The sequence below is a fragment of the Dasypus novemcinctus genome, chromosome 21, assembly GCF_030445035.2.
Source record: "Dasypus novemcinctus isolate mDasNov1 chromosome 21, mDasNov1.1.hap2, whole genome shotgun sequence".
In the NCBI taxonomy this organism is placed as follows: Eukaryota; Metazoa; Chordata; class Mammalia; order Cingulata; family Dasypodidae; genus Dasypus; species Dasypus novemcinctus.
In genome coordinates, this window is record NC_080693.1 from 32304882 (window position 1) to 32325142 (window position 20261).

At 39.3% G+C, this 20261-nt stretch overlaps 1 protein-coding gene across 2 annotated transcripts in view; it reads left to right on the forward strand.

Annotated features, from left to right (window-relative positions):
* The window catches only part of YWHAE (tyrosine 3-monooxygenase/tryptophan 5-monooxygenase activation protein epsilon), a 61804-nt gene that overhangs the window by 37412 nt on the left and 4131 nt on the right, over positions 1–20261 (forward strand). For both annotated transcript variants that reach the window (XM_004483775.4, XM_004483776.4), the window contains exons 4-5: positions 662–868; positions 18212–18348. In XM_004483775.4, coding sequence (XP_004483832.1) covers positions 662–868; positions 18212–18348 — 344 coding nt within the window. The remainder of the gene's footprint in view (positions 1–661; positions 869–18211; positions 18349–20261) is intronic.

The window sequence follows — 20261 nt, forward strand, 5'->3', positions numbered from 1 at the left end:
AAATTTTCTTTACCTGATTATATTCTGCTTTTGTGAACAATCTCCCACTTCCCCCAACTCCTCCAGCCATGCATTCCATAGTTCAAACTTAACATTTACATAGGAATTTTTTTCCCTCTGGTTCCAGTTACTTATCTTGTTCTAGTGATTTTATTAATTTTGAGATCTTCCAGTTAATTTTTCTGGCTATTTTGCTTATATTCAATAATAAGAAATCTCTAAGAAGAAAAAAAACTGATGTCGATCAGCCCTGAGAGAGACCTCCAGAGTTATTGATAATACCTATTAATTGTTGAATATATATTTTTCCCCAAATTGATTTTATTGATACATATTAATAAATCATACCATTCATATGAAGAGTACAATCATTGGTATTTGATATAGTCACATAGTTGTGCATTCATCACTTCAGTCATTAGTAGTGCATTTTTATTATTTCAGTATAATAACAGAAAACAAACAAGAAACTTCTTCACTCAATTTCTGTTTCACCTGGTGTACATAGCTATTTCTGACTGTTCTTGGTTAAATACATTTTTGTCACATTTTATATAATATAAAACAAATTTTTAACAGATTCTTTTTCCTTTAAAAGACATTGTGCTTATTTTTTGTTTTGTCTTGTTTTCTCTTTTTTTTTTTTTTTTTTTTTTTTTAGGAAAGGAGACTACCACAGGTATCTGGCTGAATTTGCCACGGGAAATGACAGGAAGGAGGCTGCAGAGAACAGCCTAGTGGCTTATAAAGCTGCTAGTGATATTGCAATGACAGAACTTCCACCAACACATCCCATTCGCTTAGGTCTTGCTCTGAATTTTTCTGTATTCTACTATGAAATTCTTAATTCCCCTGACCGCGCCTGCAGGTAAGTTATGGAAGGGGAAAAAAACTCTCAATGGGAAAATGTAAAAGGCTACTAATTCTTCCTTGTTTTGTTTTGTTTTTGTTTTTTTGGTAGTAGATTGAAAAGAGAGTTGGGATGAGAGGAATGAGAGGAATTATAATAAATTATTTTAATTTTTGATTTTTGGGTTGACTAGGAATTTTTTAAAAATCAATTTTATTGATACATATTAATAAAGCATACAAATTACCCAAAGTGTACAATGCATCCAAAGTTCACAATCAGTGGTATTTGTTATAATCACACAGTTGTGCATTCGTCACTTCAGGTATTACAGAGATTTTCATTATTCCATTAATAATAAAATCAAAAAATGCTCTGCCCCTTAATAATCACTTCTCAGTGTCTCTCTGTTTCCCCTGCTGTACATAGCTGCTATTTTTTTTCTAATTTGTTTCTATTTATATTTTGTATAGATGGAATCAAACAGTATGTATTGCCTTTAGTTTCTTTCACTTAATATAGTTCTTTTTTTTTTTTCCCCCCCTAGTGGAAGATTATTAAGTGTTATTAATCACTGCTGACCATATTTTGCTTTGGTTGTATTTTTGCATATTAACATCTTTTAACATTAATGTACATTTGTTAAGTTTCAAAGAAAAACAGTCTTCTACATGCAGTATTATGCATGTTCCTATTTCACATGAAGTTTTGCTATAATATGCAATCCCATGTTATATTATTTAGCTTTCCTTCTTATAATATACATGATCTTAGACTTTCCCTTTCAACTACTGTCATACCCGTATGTTAGTGCTGCTAGTTGCACTAGGATGTCCTTCCATCATTTCTATTCATTTCCAAGATTTATGAACATCCATTTTATCAAATTTGCACAGATTAACCCCCAGCTTTCCATTCTCTTAACATCATTCTGTTTTCAGGTGACTTTATAAACTGCAGGTTGAGACTCATGAACAAGTCAGCAGGAAATTGTAGTGGGTCACGGATAGAATTTCTTTTTTTTTAAAAGCTATTTTACTGAGATACATTCACATATTATACAGTCTGTCCCAAGTGTACAGTGGGTTTAGTGTAGTCACAATGTTGTGCATTCATCATCACAAAAAATTTTAGAACAGTTTCATTACTCCAAAAAGAAAACTCCACAGCCCTTAGCAGTCATCTCAATCCCTCTAGCCTTCCCCAGCCCTACATAACCACTAGTCTAATTTCATCTTTATAAATGTATTTATAATTACATTTTATATAAAGGGGACCATACAGTATGTAGTACTCTGTGTCTGGTTTCTTTCACTTAGCATAATGTTTTTTGGAGGTACCAGGGATTGAACCCAGGACCTTGTACATGGGAAGCAGGTACTCAGCCAGTGGGCTACATCTGCTTCCCAGCATAATGGTTTTTTTTTTTTTTGGTCTGATAATTAACATCTTATAGTATAAACATACATTTGTTTAGTTTCAAAGAAAAAGTCTTACATATGCAGTTGTACCCATATTCATATTTCACGTTTTACTGTGCTGTACAGTCCCTGTTTCGTTTTTCAGCTTTCCTTTTAGTGGTATACATGACCTTAGAGTTTCCTTTTAAACCACTGTTACACCCATATAATGATACTGCTAGATACAAAAATTGTTGTGCTTTCATCTTTCTGTTTATTGCCAAAGATTAACACACATCCTTTTCACCACTTCTGCCCACGTTAATCCTCAGCTTTCTATTCTTTACCTCATTCTATTTTCTGATCACCCGTATTCAAGTTAACTCCATGACATTACACAGTGTATTTAGTTTATAATAGCAGTCATACTCTATTGGTCCTTTTGTCTGGCTTGCTTCAACTCAGCGTAGTGTCCTCCAAGTTCATCCGTGTTGTCATATGCTTCATGACTTCATTTTTTCTTGCAGCTGCATAATATTCCACTGTGTGTATTCACCACAGTTTAACCATTCATTGATTGAGATACACTTACTTGGGTTGTTTCCATCTTTTGGCACTTGCAAACAACACTGCTGTGAACATTGGCAGGCAGATGTCTGTTTTTGTCACTGCTCTCAGTTCTTATGGGTGTATACCAGGTATTGCTGGGTAACTGTATTCAACTTCTTTAGCATCTGCCAAGTTGTGGTATTGTCGGGTGAATCTATATTCAACTTCTTTAGCAACTGCCAAGCAGTCTTTCCCAGTGGCTGTACCATTCTGTATTCCCACCAACAGTGAGTAAGTTTTCCTCTCTCTCCACATCCTCTCCAACAGTTGTAGTTTTCTGTCTTTTTAATAGTGGCCGTCCTAATAAGCGTGAAATGCTATTTCATAGGTTTGATTTGCATTTCCCTAATCATTAGTGATGTTGGCCTTCTTTCATGTTTCCCCCCCCCCCCATTTATTTCTTATTTGGACAAATGTCAATTCACGTGTTTTGCCTGTTTTTTAATTGGGTCGTTTGTCTTTTTATTTTTGAGTTATAACATCTTAACATCTTTATCATGGATATTAAACCATTATTGGGTATAATTTCCAAATACTTTCTCCCACTGAGTTGGCTGCCTTTTTACCCTTTTGACAAAGTCATGTGAGGTACAAAAGTGTTTAATTTTGAGGAGGTCCCATTTATCTATTTTTTTGTTGTTCTTTGTGCTTCTATTATTTCAAGTCTGCTATTGAATGCCTGTAAGGTTTTTTTTTAATTGTTAAAAAAAATTTATTGATGTATATTACTCATACACCAACATAAACAATAAGTGTATAGTAATACTTGTGAACTTACAAAACAAACATATAACATCATACAGGGCCCTCATACCTCACCCTACCACCAATACTGTGCATTGTTGTGAAATATTTTTTAAACTAATGATTAAAGAGCATCTTCAAAATATTACTACTAACCAAAATATTTTTCCCCTAACCCACCCTATTACTATTTTTAAAAAAATATCATTTATACATGAATATATATAAACAACAGGTATATAGTAAAGTTGTGAACTTAAAAAGCAGACATGTGTAGCATCATACAGGGGTCCCATACATCAACCCACCACCAATACCTTGCATTGTTGTGAGACATTTGTTACAAATTATGAAAGAATATTATCAAAGTCTTACTACTAACCATGGTCTTTATCTTTAATTTGGTGTATTTTCCCCTCAACCCATCTAACTATTACCTTTCAAATACAGTCTTGTGACAGAAGTTGTAAACTTACAAAACGATCATGCCCATATGCAGAATTCTCAGACATCACCCCTCTATCAGCACACCATGCCATGGTGGAACATTTGCCACAGATTATGAGATAGTATGAACAGATTATTACCAGGTGCATAGCATTTTTTAGGCACACCTTTCTCCATACTCCCCCATTATCAACACAGTACATATTTGGCATATATGCATGGATATTACATTATTATTGTTAACCACAGTCCATAGGTCACTCCGTATTTTTCCTGTGCTTCTGCACATTCACACTGCCCTGCAATAGTGATGTACATCTGCTCTAGCTCACAAAGGGCACGTTTAGGTATGTACCATCAACCACAGTTCTCATCTACCTTTGGGTTTACTGTGCTCTTCAGTCCCTAGATTATTCTCTAACTTTCTGTCAACTGGTATTTACATCCCTAGACTATCATTTTCACCCATATTCCCATTTATAAACCAGTTTTACTATAATGTGTTACCATCAACTGTACATTTCCACACTTTTACAGTAACGTTAACTAAGACTTCTACATACATTAAACATCAGTAGTCCATCTCAGTCCTCCTTTTATTTCCTTTTAAAATCCACCACCTACCACCAGGTCTTGAAGATAATTTCCTACATTTTCTTCTAGAAGCTTTATGGTTCTTTTATGTTTATGTTTTTGATCCAGTCTGAGTTAATTTTTGTATAAGGTGTGAGATAGGGGTCCTTTTTCCTTGTTTTAGCTATGGATATCCATTTCTCTAAGCACCAGTTGTTGAATGGACTGTTCTGTCCCAGCTGGGTGGGTTCAACAGGCTAGTCAAAAATCAGTTGACCATAGATATGTGGGTCTGTTTTCGAACTATCAGTTTGGTTGCATTGGTCTGTGTGTTGGTGTTTATGTCCTTACCATCCTGTTTTTCCTACTGTGTCTAGGTAATGATTTAAAGTCCAGAAATGAGAGTCCTTCAACTTTGTTTTTCCTTTTTAAGATGTTTCTTGTTATTTGGGGCCCCCTTAGCCTTCCAAATAAAATTTATTTTATTTTTAAAAGGTACTTAGATTACATAAAATGTTACATAAAAAAAATAAGGGGTTCCCATATGCCCCACTTCCCACACCTCCCACTTTTCCCCACCAGTGTGACAACTTCTTTCATTAGTGTGGTACATTCATTGCAGTTGATGAACACATTTTGGAGCATTGCCACACAGCGTGGTTTATAGTTTACACTCTCCCCCTCCATTCTGTAGGTTAATGGCAGGATATATAAGGCCATGTAACTGTCTTGCTGTGTCGTTCAGGACAATTCTAAGTTGCAGAAATGCCCCCATGTTACACCTCTTTTTCCCTCTCCCTGACTTTAGCACTTCCAATGGCCACTATCTCCATGTTAATGATATAAAATTTCTTCCATTGCTAGAATCCCAATAAGTCTGTAGTAGAATACCAGTAAGCCCACTCTAGTCCATATTTTATTTCCCAGTCCTGAGGATTCTGGGATGATGATGCCCACTCCACCTCTAATTGAGTGGGGGCTTTGTTTGATCCCATATGGCTGATGGATGGTACTTTTCTTCTTGGCACTTGTAATCTTTCGGTTCCTTGGTGTGGTCCAAATAAATTTGAAAATTGTGTTTTCCACTTATTTAAAAAATGCTAGTGAAATTTTTATCAGGATTGCATTGAATCTCAATATCAGTTTGAGTATAATTGGCATCTTAAATGATACTTAGTCTTCCAGTCCATTAGCATGGAATGTTCTTCCACTTATTTAGGTCTTTTTTGATTTCTTTTGACAATGGTTGTAATTTTCTGAATACAAGTGCTGCATGTTATTGGTTAAGTTTATATCTGACTATTTGGGTTTTATCTGTCATATTTTATTTTCACCACTCTTTTGACACGTTGAGTTCTTTATTTCTAGACTCTCCTCCAGACCTTTCTCTCCCATCTTTTCAGACTGCAGCACTCCCTTTAGTATTTCCTGCAAAGCCGGTCTCTTGGTTACAGACTTTCTCAGTTTCTGTGTATCTGTGAATATTCTAAACTCACCATTTTTGAAAGACAGTCATGCCAGATATATGATTCTAGGCTGGAAGTTTTTCTCTTTCAGTATCTTTAATATATTAGACCACTGTCTTCTTGCCTCCATTGTTTCTGATGAGAAATCAGTACTTAATCATATTGGGTATCTCTCTTATGTTATACATTGCTTTTCTCTTTCTGCTCGCAGAATTCTCTGTCTTTGGTATGAGACATTCTGATAGTAAGCGTTTTGGAGTTGGTCTTTTCGGATTTATTTGAATTGGGAGTGTGTTGTGCTTCTTGGAGGTGGATATCTATGTCTTTCAAGAGGGCTGGGGAATTTTCTACCATTATTTCTTCAAATATTCCTCCTGCCCCTTTTCCCTTCTCTTCTTCTGGGACCCATGACGTGTATGTTTGCACGTCTCTTGCTGTCATTAGTTCCCTGAGACCTTGTTCAATTTTTTTCCATTCTTTATCTGTTCTTTTCTATGTTCGTAACAGAGGCCATTTTTTCAAGCCCACCAAACCTTGCTTCTGCTTCCTCAAATCTTCTAATACATGGTTCCAGTGTTGGTTTTTTTTTTTTAAGATTTTATTTTTATTTACTTCTCTCTCCTTGCCCCTGTTGTTTGGTCTCTGTGTCCATTTGCTGTGTGTTCTTCTGCATCTTCTTGCATTATCTGGCGGCACTGGGAAACTGTCTCTTTTTTGTTGCAGCATCTTGCTGCATCAGCACTTTGTGTGTGGGGCGCCACTCCTGGGTGGGCTGCACTTTTCTCACACGGGCAGCTCTCCTTGTGGGGTATACTCCTTGTGCATTAGGGGCACCCCTACGTGGGGGCACCTCTGCCTGGCACGGCACTCCTTGCGCATGGGCCAGCTTACCACAAGGGTCAGGAGGTGTCGGGCATCAAACCCTGGACCCCTCCATATGGTAGACAGATAACGCTGTCAGTTGAGCTATGTCTGCTTCTCTCAGTGTATTTTTAATTCCATTTATTCTGCTTTTCATTCCCATACGATCTGCTCCTTTTCTGTTTATGCTTTCAAAATCATCTTTGCTGGGAAGCGGACTTGGCCCAGTGGATAGGGTGTCCGCCTACCACATGGGAGGTCTGCAGCTCAAACCCCGGGCCTCCTTGACGCGTATGGAGCTGGCCCATGTGCAGTGCTGATGTGCACAAGGAGTGCCATGCCACGCAGGGGAGCCCCACACGCAAGGAGTGTGCCCCGTAAGGAGAGCTGCCCAGTGCTAAAGAAAGTGCAGCCTGCCCAAGAATGGCGGCACACACGCAGAGAGCTGACACAACAAGATGACACAACAAAAAGAAACACAGATTCCCAGTGCTGCTGATAAGGATAGAAGCGGTCACAGAAGAATACATAGCAAATGGACATAGAGAGCAGACAACTGGGGGGGGCGGTGGGGAAGGGGAGAGAAATAAAAAAAAAAGTCTTCCTTCCTATCCATTGTCGTTTTAATATCCTTAATCTCTTTGGTCATCTCATTGAACTTATTAAGGAGATTTGTTTGAGTGATTGTATGATTAGTTGTCTAAACTGGAGGCTTATCCTGTTCTTTAACTGGGACATATCGTCCTGTTTCTTGGTATTGATTTTAATTTTTTATTGGTGCCTTGCTTACTAAAGTATTCTGGGTGCAGTTTCTCTCTTTAGTTTAGGGCTTTTTGCCCTTTCTTCCTTGCTGGTTGTGCAGTAGGAGCCAAGGATACAGTTGGTGCTGTAGGCTGTGGAGGCTCAGTCTGCTCTCAATTCCCCAGGGACTGATGAAACTTCTCCCAACTTTCTTGCCAGGGGTAGGGACAGAGCCACAGCTGTGTGTAATAATCCAAGTTGTGCAGGCCTAGACTGTAGTTGCCCAGAGAGACTGATGAAGCTTAACGCCTCTTTCTCTTCTGCCTGAGGCGGGCATGGAGCTGCAGTTGTGGGCAGCAATCTATGCTGTGTGGGTCTAAAATGATTGCAGTTGCCCCAGTAAACTCTTCAGTCTGTGTCAGACGAATGTACCTGCAGTTACCTGGAGAGGCTGGTGCAGAGTCGGCCAGCTTCCTCTCTTCTAGAGGTGGGGCTTAAACTTAGGCTAGGGCTGCAGGCTGATCTGGGTGAAAGAAACCAGTCTCTACTGTCACTAATTTTCAGCCTGGTTTCTCTCATGCTGGGGGTGGAGTCAAAATGGCAGTTACTGGCCTCTTTCAGACTTGAACAGGTTCAAATTTTAGCTGTTCTTAGGGTTATATGTTAGCCAACCGAATTTACTAATTAGTAACTGACATTGGTGGCCAACTGTCTCTTCCTCCCTGCTTTTGGGAAAGGGACCTTCCGTTCCAGCTACGGATTAGCTCCTTAGGTGACTTGCACTGCCAAAATAGGATGATCACAGGCCTCTGTTGCGTGGCCTGTAGTTTTCCCCAGAGGCTGGCGCAGGTCCTTGCAGCTGCTGGAGGTGGGGCTGGGGTTTATGCTAGAGCTGCAATCTGATCTCGGTGGAAAGAAGCCTGTCTCTTCTCCTAGCACTGTGGTTTTCAGTCCACCCCACTTCCCCTTGTGCCAGGAATGGAGTTAAAAGGCTATCAGCCTTTTTCTGACTTGGATAGGTTCAAACTTAAGCTGTTGTGAGAATTATACTTTAGCCTGCTGAATTTACTAATCAGTAGCTGAAGTTGGTGCCCAACCATCTCTTCCTCCCCTGTTTTTGGGAAGTGGAGCTTTCAATTCCAGCCTTGGAATAGCTCCTGAGGTATTTTGTGCACCAGTGGAGGATGGGCACCGGCCTTCAGGGCTTGGAGCTCTCAACTTAGAAATCTTTTCTGCAAATGGGCAGTCTCCTTCCATTCGTTCAAGGATGTTGCAGGATGTTCCTCTGGTGTCCTGGTGCCCCCAAATAGGTGCTTTAGATAGCTCTGAGTGATTACTAACTGCCCTGTAGCATGGCCTGACTCTTGGAGCTCCTTTTCTGCCACCATCTTGCTGGTTGTCCTGTAATGTGTTTTTTTGGTTTTTTGTTTTGTTTTGTAATATGTTTTTGAGCTCACCTATTATGCTATTCATTCTGAATAAGCTTTTATTATTTTACTGTTCAGGTTTTTAGATTCTTTTTTGTGCTCAGTCATTGTCTTCTTGATGTTCTTTATCTCTTTAGCTATATTTCAGGTCAGTTTGATTTAGGAGATTTGTATGAACTTTGTTGATTGGTTGTCTCAAATCTTGTTCCTCATCTGGGGTTTTGATATATTCCTTTGCTTGAGCCATTTCTTCCATTTTATTAGTAGTGCTTTGTAATTTTTTGCTAATGTCTGGCATCTGATTATGATGGTGAGTTTACCGATGGTCAGTTTCTTTCTCTTTTGTAGGTATTTAGTGGCAGGAGGCTGTGTTATGCCATTGTGTGTGTGTGTGTGTGTGTGTGTGTGTGTGTGTGTGTGTGTGTGAGTGTGTGAGTGTGAGAGATTCTTGGTTCAACCTGTTCCAGTTCTTTAGGAGTATCCCTGTTTAGTTGATGAAATTCAGGCCCTGGGCCCAATAATGGGTAGATCTGCTTCCAAGGGCCTTGGGGTGGGAAGCCTTAAGGGCCTGAAAATGCCTCATTTACCTTTTTTTAAAAAAATTTATTGAAATATATCACTCATACATAAACATACATAAACAATGTATAATAGTTGTGAACTTATAAAACAAACATATAACGTCAAACATATAACATGTCACCTTACCACTAATAACTTGCATTGTTTTTAAACCTTTTAATAATTACAGAGCATTGTCAAAGTATTACCAAAGTATTTTTCCCCTAACCAATCCAATTATTATTTTTATATCATTTATATATGAACATGCATAAACAATTAAGTGTATAGTAAAAGTTGTGAACTTACAAAGGAAACATGCATAACATCACACAGAGGTCTCATACATCAACACTCCACCAACACCTTGCATTGTCATGAGACATTTGTTACAAACTATGAAAGAACACTGTCAAAATATTACTACTAATCATAGTTCTTATATTTGGTGTGTTTTCCCCCCGACCCATCCTATTATTATTTAAATATATTTTTTATGACAGAAGTTGTAAACTTATAAAACAATCATGTACATGTGCAGAATTCCCGAACAACACCCTCCATGGTCACACCACAATGTGGTGTGTCATTTGCTACAGATAAAATAATATCATTTGATTATTACCATGTCCATAGTGTACATTTGGCTCACATTTTCCATACTGCCTCAGTATCAACACAGGACATCTTTTGCGTAGATGCAAGAATATTATTACTACTAACCACAGTCCATAGGTCAGTCCAGCTGTATTTTTCCCATGCTTCTCCACATTCCCATCACCCTGCAGTAGTGATATACATTTGTTCTAGCTAACAAAGGACACTCTTGAATCTGTACCATCAACCACAATTCTCACCTACCTCTTGGTTTACCGTGCTATCCAGTTCCTAGATTCTCAAAAATTCTGTCAGTTGGCATTTACATAACTAGACAACTAGACTGTCGTTTTCAGTCACATCCGCATTTATAAACTAGCTGTTACTGTGTTACCAGCCACTCTCTACATTTCCACAATTTTACAGCAAAGCTAATTAAAACTTCTACATACATTAAACATCAGTAGTCCACTCAGTCCTTCTCTTACCTCCTTTAAGAATCCACCACCTACCACCAAGTCTTGATAATTTCCAGTAATTTCTTCCAGAAGTTTTATGGTTCTTGCTTTTTAGTTTTTTGATCCATTTTGAGTTAATTTTTGGATAAGGTGTGAGATAGGGATCCTCTTCCTTCTTTCAGCTATGGGTGTCCAATTCTTTCAGCACCATTTGTTGAATGGATTGTTCTGCCCGAGCTGTGTGAGTTTGACAGGCTAGTTAAAAATCATTTGACCATACCTGGGAGGGTCTATTTTTGAACCATAAATTTGGTTCCATTGGTCTATTTTGTCTGTCTTTATGCCAATACCATGCTGTTTTTACCACTATAGGTAGGTATTATGATTTAAAGTCTGGAGATGAGGGTTCACTTTTCCTTTTTATGATTTTTCTGGCTATTCAGGATATCTTACCCTTCCAAATAAATTTAATGATCGTGTTTTCAGTTTTTCTTTAGTGCTGGTGGGATTTTTACCGCCATTGCATTAAATCTGTATATAAATTTGAGTAGAATTGACATCTTAATGATATTTAGTCTTCTAATCCATGAGCATGGAATGTTCTTCCAGTTATTTAGGACTTTTTAAATTTGTTTTAACATTGAGTTGCAGTTTTCTGAATACAAGTGCTTTACCTCATTAGTTAAGTTTATTTCTGACTATTTGAGTTTTATCTGTCATATTTTATTTTCACCACTCTTGACACTTTTTATTGCTATAATCTTCATTTCTAGACTCTCTTCCAGGGCCCTCTCTCCTGTCTTTTCTTTTCAGGCTCTAGTAGCATATCCTTCAGTATTTCCTGAAAATCCGGTCTCTTGCTTAGAAATTCTCTGTTTCTGTTTATCTGTGAATATTCTAATTTTGCCCTCATTTTTGAAAGACGGTCTTGCTGGATATAAGATTCTTGGCTGGAAGTTTTTCTTTTGTAGTAGTAAATATATCAGACCATTGTGTTTTTTGCCTCCATGGTTTCTGGTGAAAAATCAGCACTTAATCTTACTGGCAATCCCTTATATGTTATGCATTGCTTTTCTCTTGCTGCTTCAGAATTCTCTCTTTGTCTTTGACCTTTGACATTCTGATGAGTATGTGTCTTGGAGTTGGTCTATTCAGATTTTTTCTGATGAGAGTTCGTTGTGCTTCTTGGACAGGGATAGCTATGTCCTTGAATAGGGTTGGGAAATTTTCTACGATTATTTCTTTAAATATTCTTTCTTTCCTTTTTCCCTTCTCTTCTCCTTCTGAGACACCCATGACACATGTTTGCACGCCGTTTGCTGTCATTTAATTCCCTGAGACCTTGTTCAATTTTTTCCATTCTTCATCTGTTCTTTTGTGTGTTCACTTTCAGAGGCCATTTCTTCAAGCTCACCAATCCTTCTGCCTCCTCAGATCTCCTATTTATATGATCCCAATGTTTTTTCAATTTCATTGATTGCACCTCTCTTTCCCATGTTTTTCTATGTATATTTTCAGATTCTTCTTTGTGCTCATCCAGGTCTTTTTAATGTCCTTAATCTCTTTAGCCATCTCATTGAACTTATTAAGGAGATTTGTTTGAACATTTATAATTAGTTGTCTCAATTCCTTTATGTCATCTGGAGGCTTATCTTGTTCAACTGGGCCATAGGTTCCTGTTTTCTTGGTGTGGATTGTAATTTTCTGTTGGTGTCTTTGTGTCTTACTAGAATATTTTTTCTGGGTGCAGTTTTTCATTTATGGCTTCCTATTATTTCTCCCTTGCTGGTTATGCAGTAAGAGCTTAGCATGTAGTTGGTGCTATAAGCTGTGGAGGCTCAGGCTGCCCTCATTGTACCAGGGACCAGTGAAGCTTCTTCCAACTTTTTGCCAGGGGTAGGGACAGAGTCACAGTTAACGTGGACTAATCCATGTGCAGACCTAGACTGTAATTGCCCAGAGAGACTCATGAAGCTTCACATCCCTTTCTTCCCTGCCTGAGGCAGGGATGGAGCTGCAGGTGTGGGCAGCAGTCTATGCAGTGCGGGTCCAAGATGACTGCAGTTGCCCTGGTAGACTTCTGGTTTTTAGTCTATGGCAGACAAAGTTACCTGCAGTTACCTGTTTGGCTGGTGCAGGGCTCCTCAGCCTCCCCGCCAGAGGCTAAGGCTGCAGGCTGATTTGTGTGAAAGAAACTGGTTCCTGCCAACACTGAGAGTTTCTGTCAGCTCGGCTTCCTTTCAGGCTGGGAGTGTAGAGTGGTGGCTACTGGCCTCTTTCTGACTTGGGCTGGTACTCACCCCAGCTGTTCCAGGGTTATCTCTTATCGAGCAAAGTCTCCCAATCAGTAGCCGAAATCTGAAGCCAACTGTCTCCTCTTCCTGTTTCTGGGAAATGGAGCTTCCAATTCCCATCACAGAGCAGCTCCTGGGGCAGCTTGTGCAGCCAGAGTAGGATAATCACTGGCCTCGATGGCTTGGGTAATTTCCCAAAGAGGCTGGCTCATGTCCCCGCAGCTTCCTCCCTGATGGAGGTGCAATATGATCCGGATGAGAAGTCGGTCCTCACCAGCACTGGGATTTTCAGTCTGCTCCACTTCCCCAGGTGCGAAGTTAAGATGGCAGCTCCGGCCTCTTTCTGACCTGGACAGGCTTAAACCTTAGCTGTTCTCAGGATCGTACTGTAGCCCACTGGATTTCTTCATCATAGCTGAAATTGGTGCCCAACTATCTCTTCCTCCCCCGTTTTGGGGAAGTGGAGCTTTCAGTTCCAGCCACAGAACAGCTGCCGAGGCAGCTTTGTGCCTCCAGTGGAGGATGGGCACTGGCCTCCAGGGCGTGGAGTACTCTACTTTGAAGTCTTTTCTGCAGATGGGCAGTCTCCTCCTGGAGCCACCAAACAGTTGCTTCAGCTAGCTCCAGAGAGCTCTGGGTGTTTGCTAACTGCCCTGCTACAGGAGCTGACTCTAGGAGCTCCTTACTCCCCCGCCATCTTGCTGGTTCTGTCCTCATTTACTTTTAATTTCCTCACACGCACTTTGTTTTTCTGTGAGCATGTGGTGCTCTTCCGCAGCCCTCTTATTTCAAACCCTGGTCAGAATGTGTTCACTGCAGCAACACATGGAGAGGATGTTCTTGCCTCAAGGCTATTCTGAGCCTGGCACATCAAATTTTCTCAGAGTCTGTTCTCCAGCCTTTTCCTGCTGGACATTCCCTCCCTTTTCCTGGGTAGGGAATAATTGCACTCCCTTCTGTGTCTTCAAGAAGTCCTTGTCAGTACGTATGGTATTTGTGAGAGTTGGATCTCTTTGATCACCTGTAAGCTCCCTGGGCAAACAGTGGTGTGGTCCCTGGGCTTAGAAGGGCTTGTGTGACACAGCATACCAAAAAATTTTTTTAATGAAGAATTTTTTATTTTTTAAGATTTATTTTATTTATTTCTCTCCCCCTCCCTCATTTCCCCCATTGTCTGCTCTCTGTGTCCATTTGCTATGTGTTCTTCTGTATTCTGTATTCTCTGTATTCTCATCAGGTGGCTCTGGGAACCGATCCTGGGATCTTCTGGAGTGGGAGACAGGCGATTACTCTCTTGTGCCATCTCAACTCCCTAGTCTGCTATGTCTTCTTATTTTTTTTCCTCTGTGTCTCTTGCTGCGTCATCTTGCTGCGCCAGCTCTCCGCGTCGGCCAGCACTCCCTTGCATGGTGGCTTTACTGTGCTGGGTGGCATTCCCATGTGGGGGGCACTCCTGCGCAGGGCAGCATTCCAGCATGGGCTAGCACGCCGTGTGGGCCAGTTTGCCCTCACTAGGAGGCCCTGGGCATTGAACTCTGGATTGAGCCACATCCATTTTCCAGCATACCAAATTCGTTGCCTAAAAGCTGAATCAGTCTTAGGCATCATTCCTCTCTCTCCCGTATCCTTGGGAGGTGGACTGCTTTGGCCATCTGTTAGTAGCTGTTGGCTGGAGGCTGGAGAATTCAGAGCTGTCTGCTCTGAGTGTGGGCGGATGGGCTCCTGTAGCTGCACCTTTTACTCAGAGTTTCCCCATTGAGGCCGCCCCCCCCCCCCACCTTTCTGGGTGGTATCTAGCCTTCCCATCGTGCGCAGTATCTTGAAACTTTTTTTTCCAGGCTGTTTTCTGTCAGCCCTCTAGCTGTTTTTCTGGGAGAGAATTGAGTTCTTTGTCTCTAACATTTTATCTTCCTGGAAGTCCTGTAGGCATATTTTTAATAATTTTTACATTCCTACTATACATAACTGGTTTTCTGTCTTAAGATGTCAGGTAATTTTCCATTTCATTGATTTATGTTAATCTATTTAATTTAGACTTTAGACCAGTTTTTTGTTAGTTTAGATACAAATTTAAAGAGTATCTTTTTATAAAAGAAGTATTTATTATTTCCCCCAACACCCCCCCCCCCCAGTCTCCTCTCTGTCCATTTGCTGTGCGTTCTAGTATCTGCTTATCTTCTCTTTAGACAGCATCGGGAACTGATGCTGGGACCTTCCAGAGTGGGAGAGAGGTGCTCCGTCTTTTGCACCACCTCAGCTCCCTGGTCTTCTGCATCTCTTATTGTCTCTCCTCTTTGTCTCTTTTTTGTTGCTGCATCTTGCTGTGCCAGCTCTCTGCTTGGGCCAGCTTGCTGCATGGGCCAGTTTGCATTCACCAGGAGGCCCCTGGGAATTGAACTCTGGACCTTCCCTCCCGTATGGCAGACTGGAGCCCAATTGCTTCTATCACATCTGCTTCCCAAGTAATATCTTTGTTTTTAGCAAAATTTTTTAATTGTTTTTTTTTTAAAGATACATAGATCACACAAAATGTTACATTAAAAAATATAAGAGGTTCCGATATACCCCACTTCCGCCCCATCAACAACCTCTTTCATCAGTGTGGCACATTTATTGCATTTGTTGAATAAATTTTGGAGTACTGTTATACACTGCATGGATTATAGTTTACATTGTCATTTACACTCTCCTCCAGTCCATTCAGTGTGTTACGGCAGGATATATAATGTTCTTTATCCAAGAAATATCTTTATGTACTTACCTTTTTGTTTTTGTTGAATTGTGTCCTTTGCGTTTTATTGTTTATCGTAAGGGTTTCGACTACACATTGAAGGAAATTTTTTCTACTTTATAGCATTACAGTAAATACTACATTAGCAAAAACTTTTTAAAAAACTTAAAAATGAAAGTGTTTTAAAACAATCTCTCATTTCAGTATTCTTAAGTAGGGGTCAGATAATTCATGAATGATTTTCCTGATATAAAGTGGATTTATTTGACTGTAAGCCAACTTTAATTTAAAAATCTTGTAAATGGCCAGCAAATTTGTACAAACCCATAAAGATCTTCACCAGACAAGCCAATACTACTGTTAAGTTGGTAGTATAGATTCATTCTGCCTTTGTCATTCTCCACACCTCTTACAGTCTAGCTCTCCTATATATAGGTTCAACTAAATTATCTCCATGCTTTTGCTCATGCTCTTGCTTTAATCTGACATGTTCCCTTTATGTTCTTTCTCTGCCCATTAATGTTACTTCAGTTTGAACTTAACATTAGTTCTTCCTCCTCTTTGATTCTTGAAGTTCTTTCTCCCGAATAGCACTTCATTTTGCTTTTATAATAGTTACCTAGCTGTCAGTCTTCCATCCCTAGATTAAAATACATTGTATCCTCAGATTATATCTTTCCCCCTTTTTCTCTTTCCCTAAAAGTGTGCAGCAGTATTCTTTGTACATAGGTTATAGTAATAATAAATAGGTGTGGATTTTGTTTCTTTTAAATTATAGTGACTTGTATGATTACATTTCCATAGGTTCTTTATTGCCTCTTGATTTTTTTGTTCTTTTCCTTTCTTGCCTTTATTAACTTTAAGTTTTGTTCAATTAAAATATGAGATATTGCCCAAAAGTTTCCCTTTTTGTGTTGAAACTTTGTTAAATAAGTGAGCTATTGGCTAGAACTTGGAAGTGCTGTTGTGCATATATGTGTGTGTGTGTATATATATTTATGTGTATGTTGTTGGTTTTGTTTTATTATTTTTTTATTTTGATTTTTTAAAAAGACTTATTTCCTCCCCCCCTTCCTCTCCTTCTGCCCTGCTGTTTTTGCTTTCTGTTTTGTCTTCTCTTCTCCTTTTCTCTCCTATAGGATGCACTAGGATTCGATTCTGGAGACCTTTGATGGGGAGAGAGGTTCCCTGTCAATTGTGCCACCTCAGTTCCTGGTTTCTGCTGCACTTCACCTTGACTCTCCCCTTGCCTCTCTTGATGCATCATTTTGTTGCGTGACTCACTTGGGCGGGGCACTGGCTCACCAGGCAGGCACTCGTGTGGGCACAGGCTCACCGCGCAGACACTCATATGGACACTGGCTTGCCATGCGGGCACGCTTTCTCTCTTTTTCACTACGAGGCTCCAGGGATAGAACCCAGGTCCTCCCATGTAGTAGGTGGAAGCTCTATCACTTGAGCCACATCTGCTTCCCTATTTTGTTTTTTAAATGTGCATGTAGTTTGGTAATGATTTAGAATGGGAGTTGGTCTGTAGATTGTATTTATTGATAGTCTTGTAGAGTGCAGAGTAAGAAGTGGTGCTTCAAATATATACTCCGTCTTCCCCCTGAAATGTCTCCCCTGTCTGTCTGCTTGTCTGCTCGTTGTGTCTGCTTTTTTTGAGGAACATATTCACTTTTATTTTATCAGCTTGTCAAAAATTTGTATCAAATATAATCTCATAATTACTTAATATGAAATGATGGTATTACAGTATTTTTAAAGCTTTTTTAATTGTATATTTTTGAAGATATATGGATCACAAAAAAATTTATTTATTTCTCCCTCCGTTGTCTGTTCTCTCTGTCCATTTGCTGTGTGTTCTTCTGTGTCCGCTTGCATTCTTGTCAGCAGCACCAGAAATCTGTCTTTTTTTGGTTGCATCACTTTGCTGCGTCAGTTCTCTGTGTGTGCAGCTCCATTCCTGGGCAGACTGCTTTTTTCATGTTGGGCAGCTCTCCTTGAGGGGCACACTCTTTGCACGTGGGGCTCCCCTACACAGGGACACCCTTGCGTGGCATGGTACTCCTTGCGCACATCAGCACTGCGCTTGGGCCAGCTTACCACACGGGTTAGGAGGTCCTGGATTTGAACCCTGAATCTCCTACGTGGTAGTCGGACACTCTATCAGTTGAGCCAAATCTGCTTCCCACAAAAAATATTACATTAAAAAATACAAGAGGTTTTCTCACACCCCACCCCCCACTTGTCGTCTTTAGGAGGTCCTGGAAATCAATCCTGAGACTCCCATGTGGGAGGCAGGTTTTACTTTATATCAATTTCTAAACCAGTTCCTTAGATATCACTAATCATAGTGTGGTATAATTGAAGAAAAGATTGATAGCTAACAACTAATGTCTTCTAACTCTATTTGAGGACTTCAGTAAAATATTTATCTAAATACTTGTAGGTTGGCAAAAGCAGCTTTTGATGATGCAATTGCAGAACTGGATACCCTGAGTGAAGAAAGCTATAAGGACTCTACACTTATCATGCAGTTGTTACGTGATAATCTGACACTATGGACTTCAGACATGCAGGGTGATGGTAAGCAAACTTTTTGAAGTTAAATATGTTTCCTTTCAAAGTTATTAGAGTTTTTTACTGTACATCAAGCTACAATTGAGAATTACAGCTTATTCTCCAAAATACAATTTTAATTAATTCTTTTATAGGAAATGGTACCACAGAACAGTCTTCCATTTTGGGCTATAGATGATAAAGTGAACATCCTATTTGGAAAAAGGGATCTTTCACTAATATGCAAAGATTTTTAAAACTTTGTCTCTAGTTAATGATGTTTTGTTAAACTAGTTTACCTCTTCTGTGTTTTGAAGATTGGTGTAATGAAAGATGAAGCCGTTCATTTTATCTACCTTAGGTTCAGTTTTAGGTGATGGGGATTAATTTTATATTTGAATGTTATGATTACTCTTTTGGCTGAGTGGTATCCTCAGGTTCAAACAGAATAATTAACAGTGGGTACTTAAAAAGCATTTCATCTGTGTGGAAGTCGTTTATCTAAAAAGGAACTTCTTTTCCTCTGGATTCTATAGACCAATTGGAATGTCCTGTCCTTAGGTCCTTATTTAAGGGTTCTGATGTACTTTATTTCTGAGTTTTCAGTTGTAAATAGAATGTTTCACAAAATTTAATCTTGTGAATTTTTGTTGTTTTTGGTTAATATTTCAGTGTAAATTGTATGGTTTTGTCAGCATCTGTTTATTTTTCAAGATTTTATTTTGCCTATATCCAAAGCATTTTTATCCTCCTCTGAACAGGGAGGAAGACAAGCCCAGTGTAAGGTGACCATAAGAGGTTTCACAGTTGTTGGGGTGGAGAGGGTGGGTGGAAACTGCTATTCATATGAGAAGTATATTATATTGCATTGCTTGAGACTTAACTGTACTCTCTGTTGGCTGTACCAATGTAATGTACTGTCTTTGAAGCATTATCCTTTTTAAAGATGCCTTAAAGTGGGTATTGGGGCATGTATATTGTCACTTTTTTTTTTCTGGAAGGGTAGAAGAGTCAGGTATCTGACTTACCTTGGGTTATGGTTACTAAATTGAAAATTAGATGACTTATGCTCTGTAACTCTGAGTTAGGTTTTTGACTAGATCAGGAATGGCATGAGTTATTTGACCTACTTGCACACTTTTCCAGCAAAGCCAGATGGAGCCAACAGAATACTTTTCACACAGTACTTAGGCAACCTCTACCAGTCTCTGGAAATAAAACCAATCTGCCGTCTGTGAATTAATGACTTTAGGTTCCTTCCAGCTCTAAAATTCTATTGTATACTAACAATACTACTAAGAAGAAAGGCATAACAGCTGTGGACTCTTCACATTCATCCCCACCTCAGAGAAGACTAATATCTCTCTGCCAGTTTGAGGGGATTAAAGGAAAGCATGTGGAGAGTTTGGTAAGCTGTATGACCTAAAGATGTACCCCTCCAGTCTCTGGGGGATATCTTTTTAAGGGTACAGTTAACTTTAAGGTGTCCTGAGGTGAAATACTATTTGATGCCAACTCTTTTTTATAAGTTGTTAGATTACAAAATCAAGTAGAAATAAAGTTTATACTTCACTAGTGCTATTCTTGTTCATTGTCACTGCTAATCAAGAATTGGATTAATTGAAGTAGATTGGATCACTCTAGTTTTATATAGAAAAAAAAGATGCTGTTTGTTACCAAATACAATTTCATAATATGGGATTGTTTTTTAATAAGGTAATAATCTCTTTAAACTACTTACTTTTTTCATAATTGGGAAGATTCTTTATATATAAAGAAGATTTTTGTTACCTTTAGCACAGATTTCTCTTTAATCTTGTTTTTTTTTTTTTTTTTTTTGTTTTTGGAGCTACCTGGGATTGAACTCAGGATCTCGTACATGGAAGCAAGTGCTCAGCCACTGAGCTACATCCACTCCCCAGTGAGAGTTGGTTTTTTCA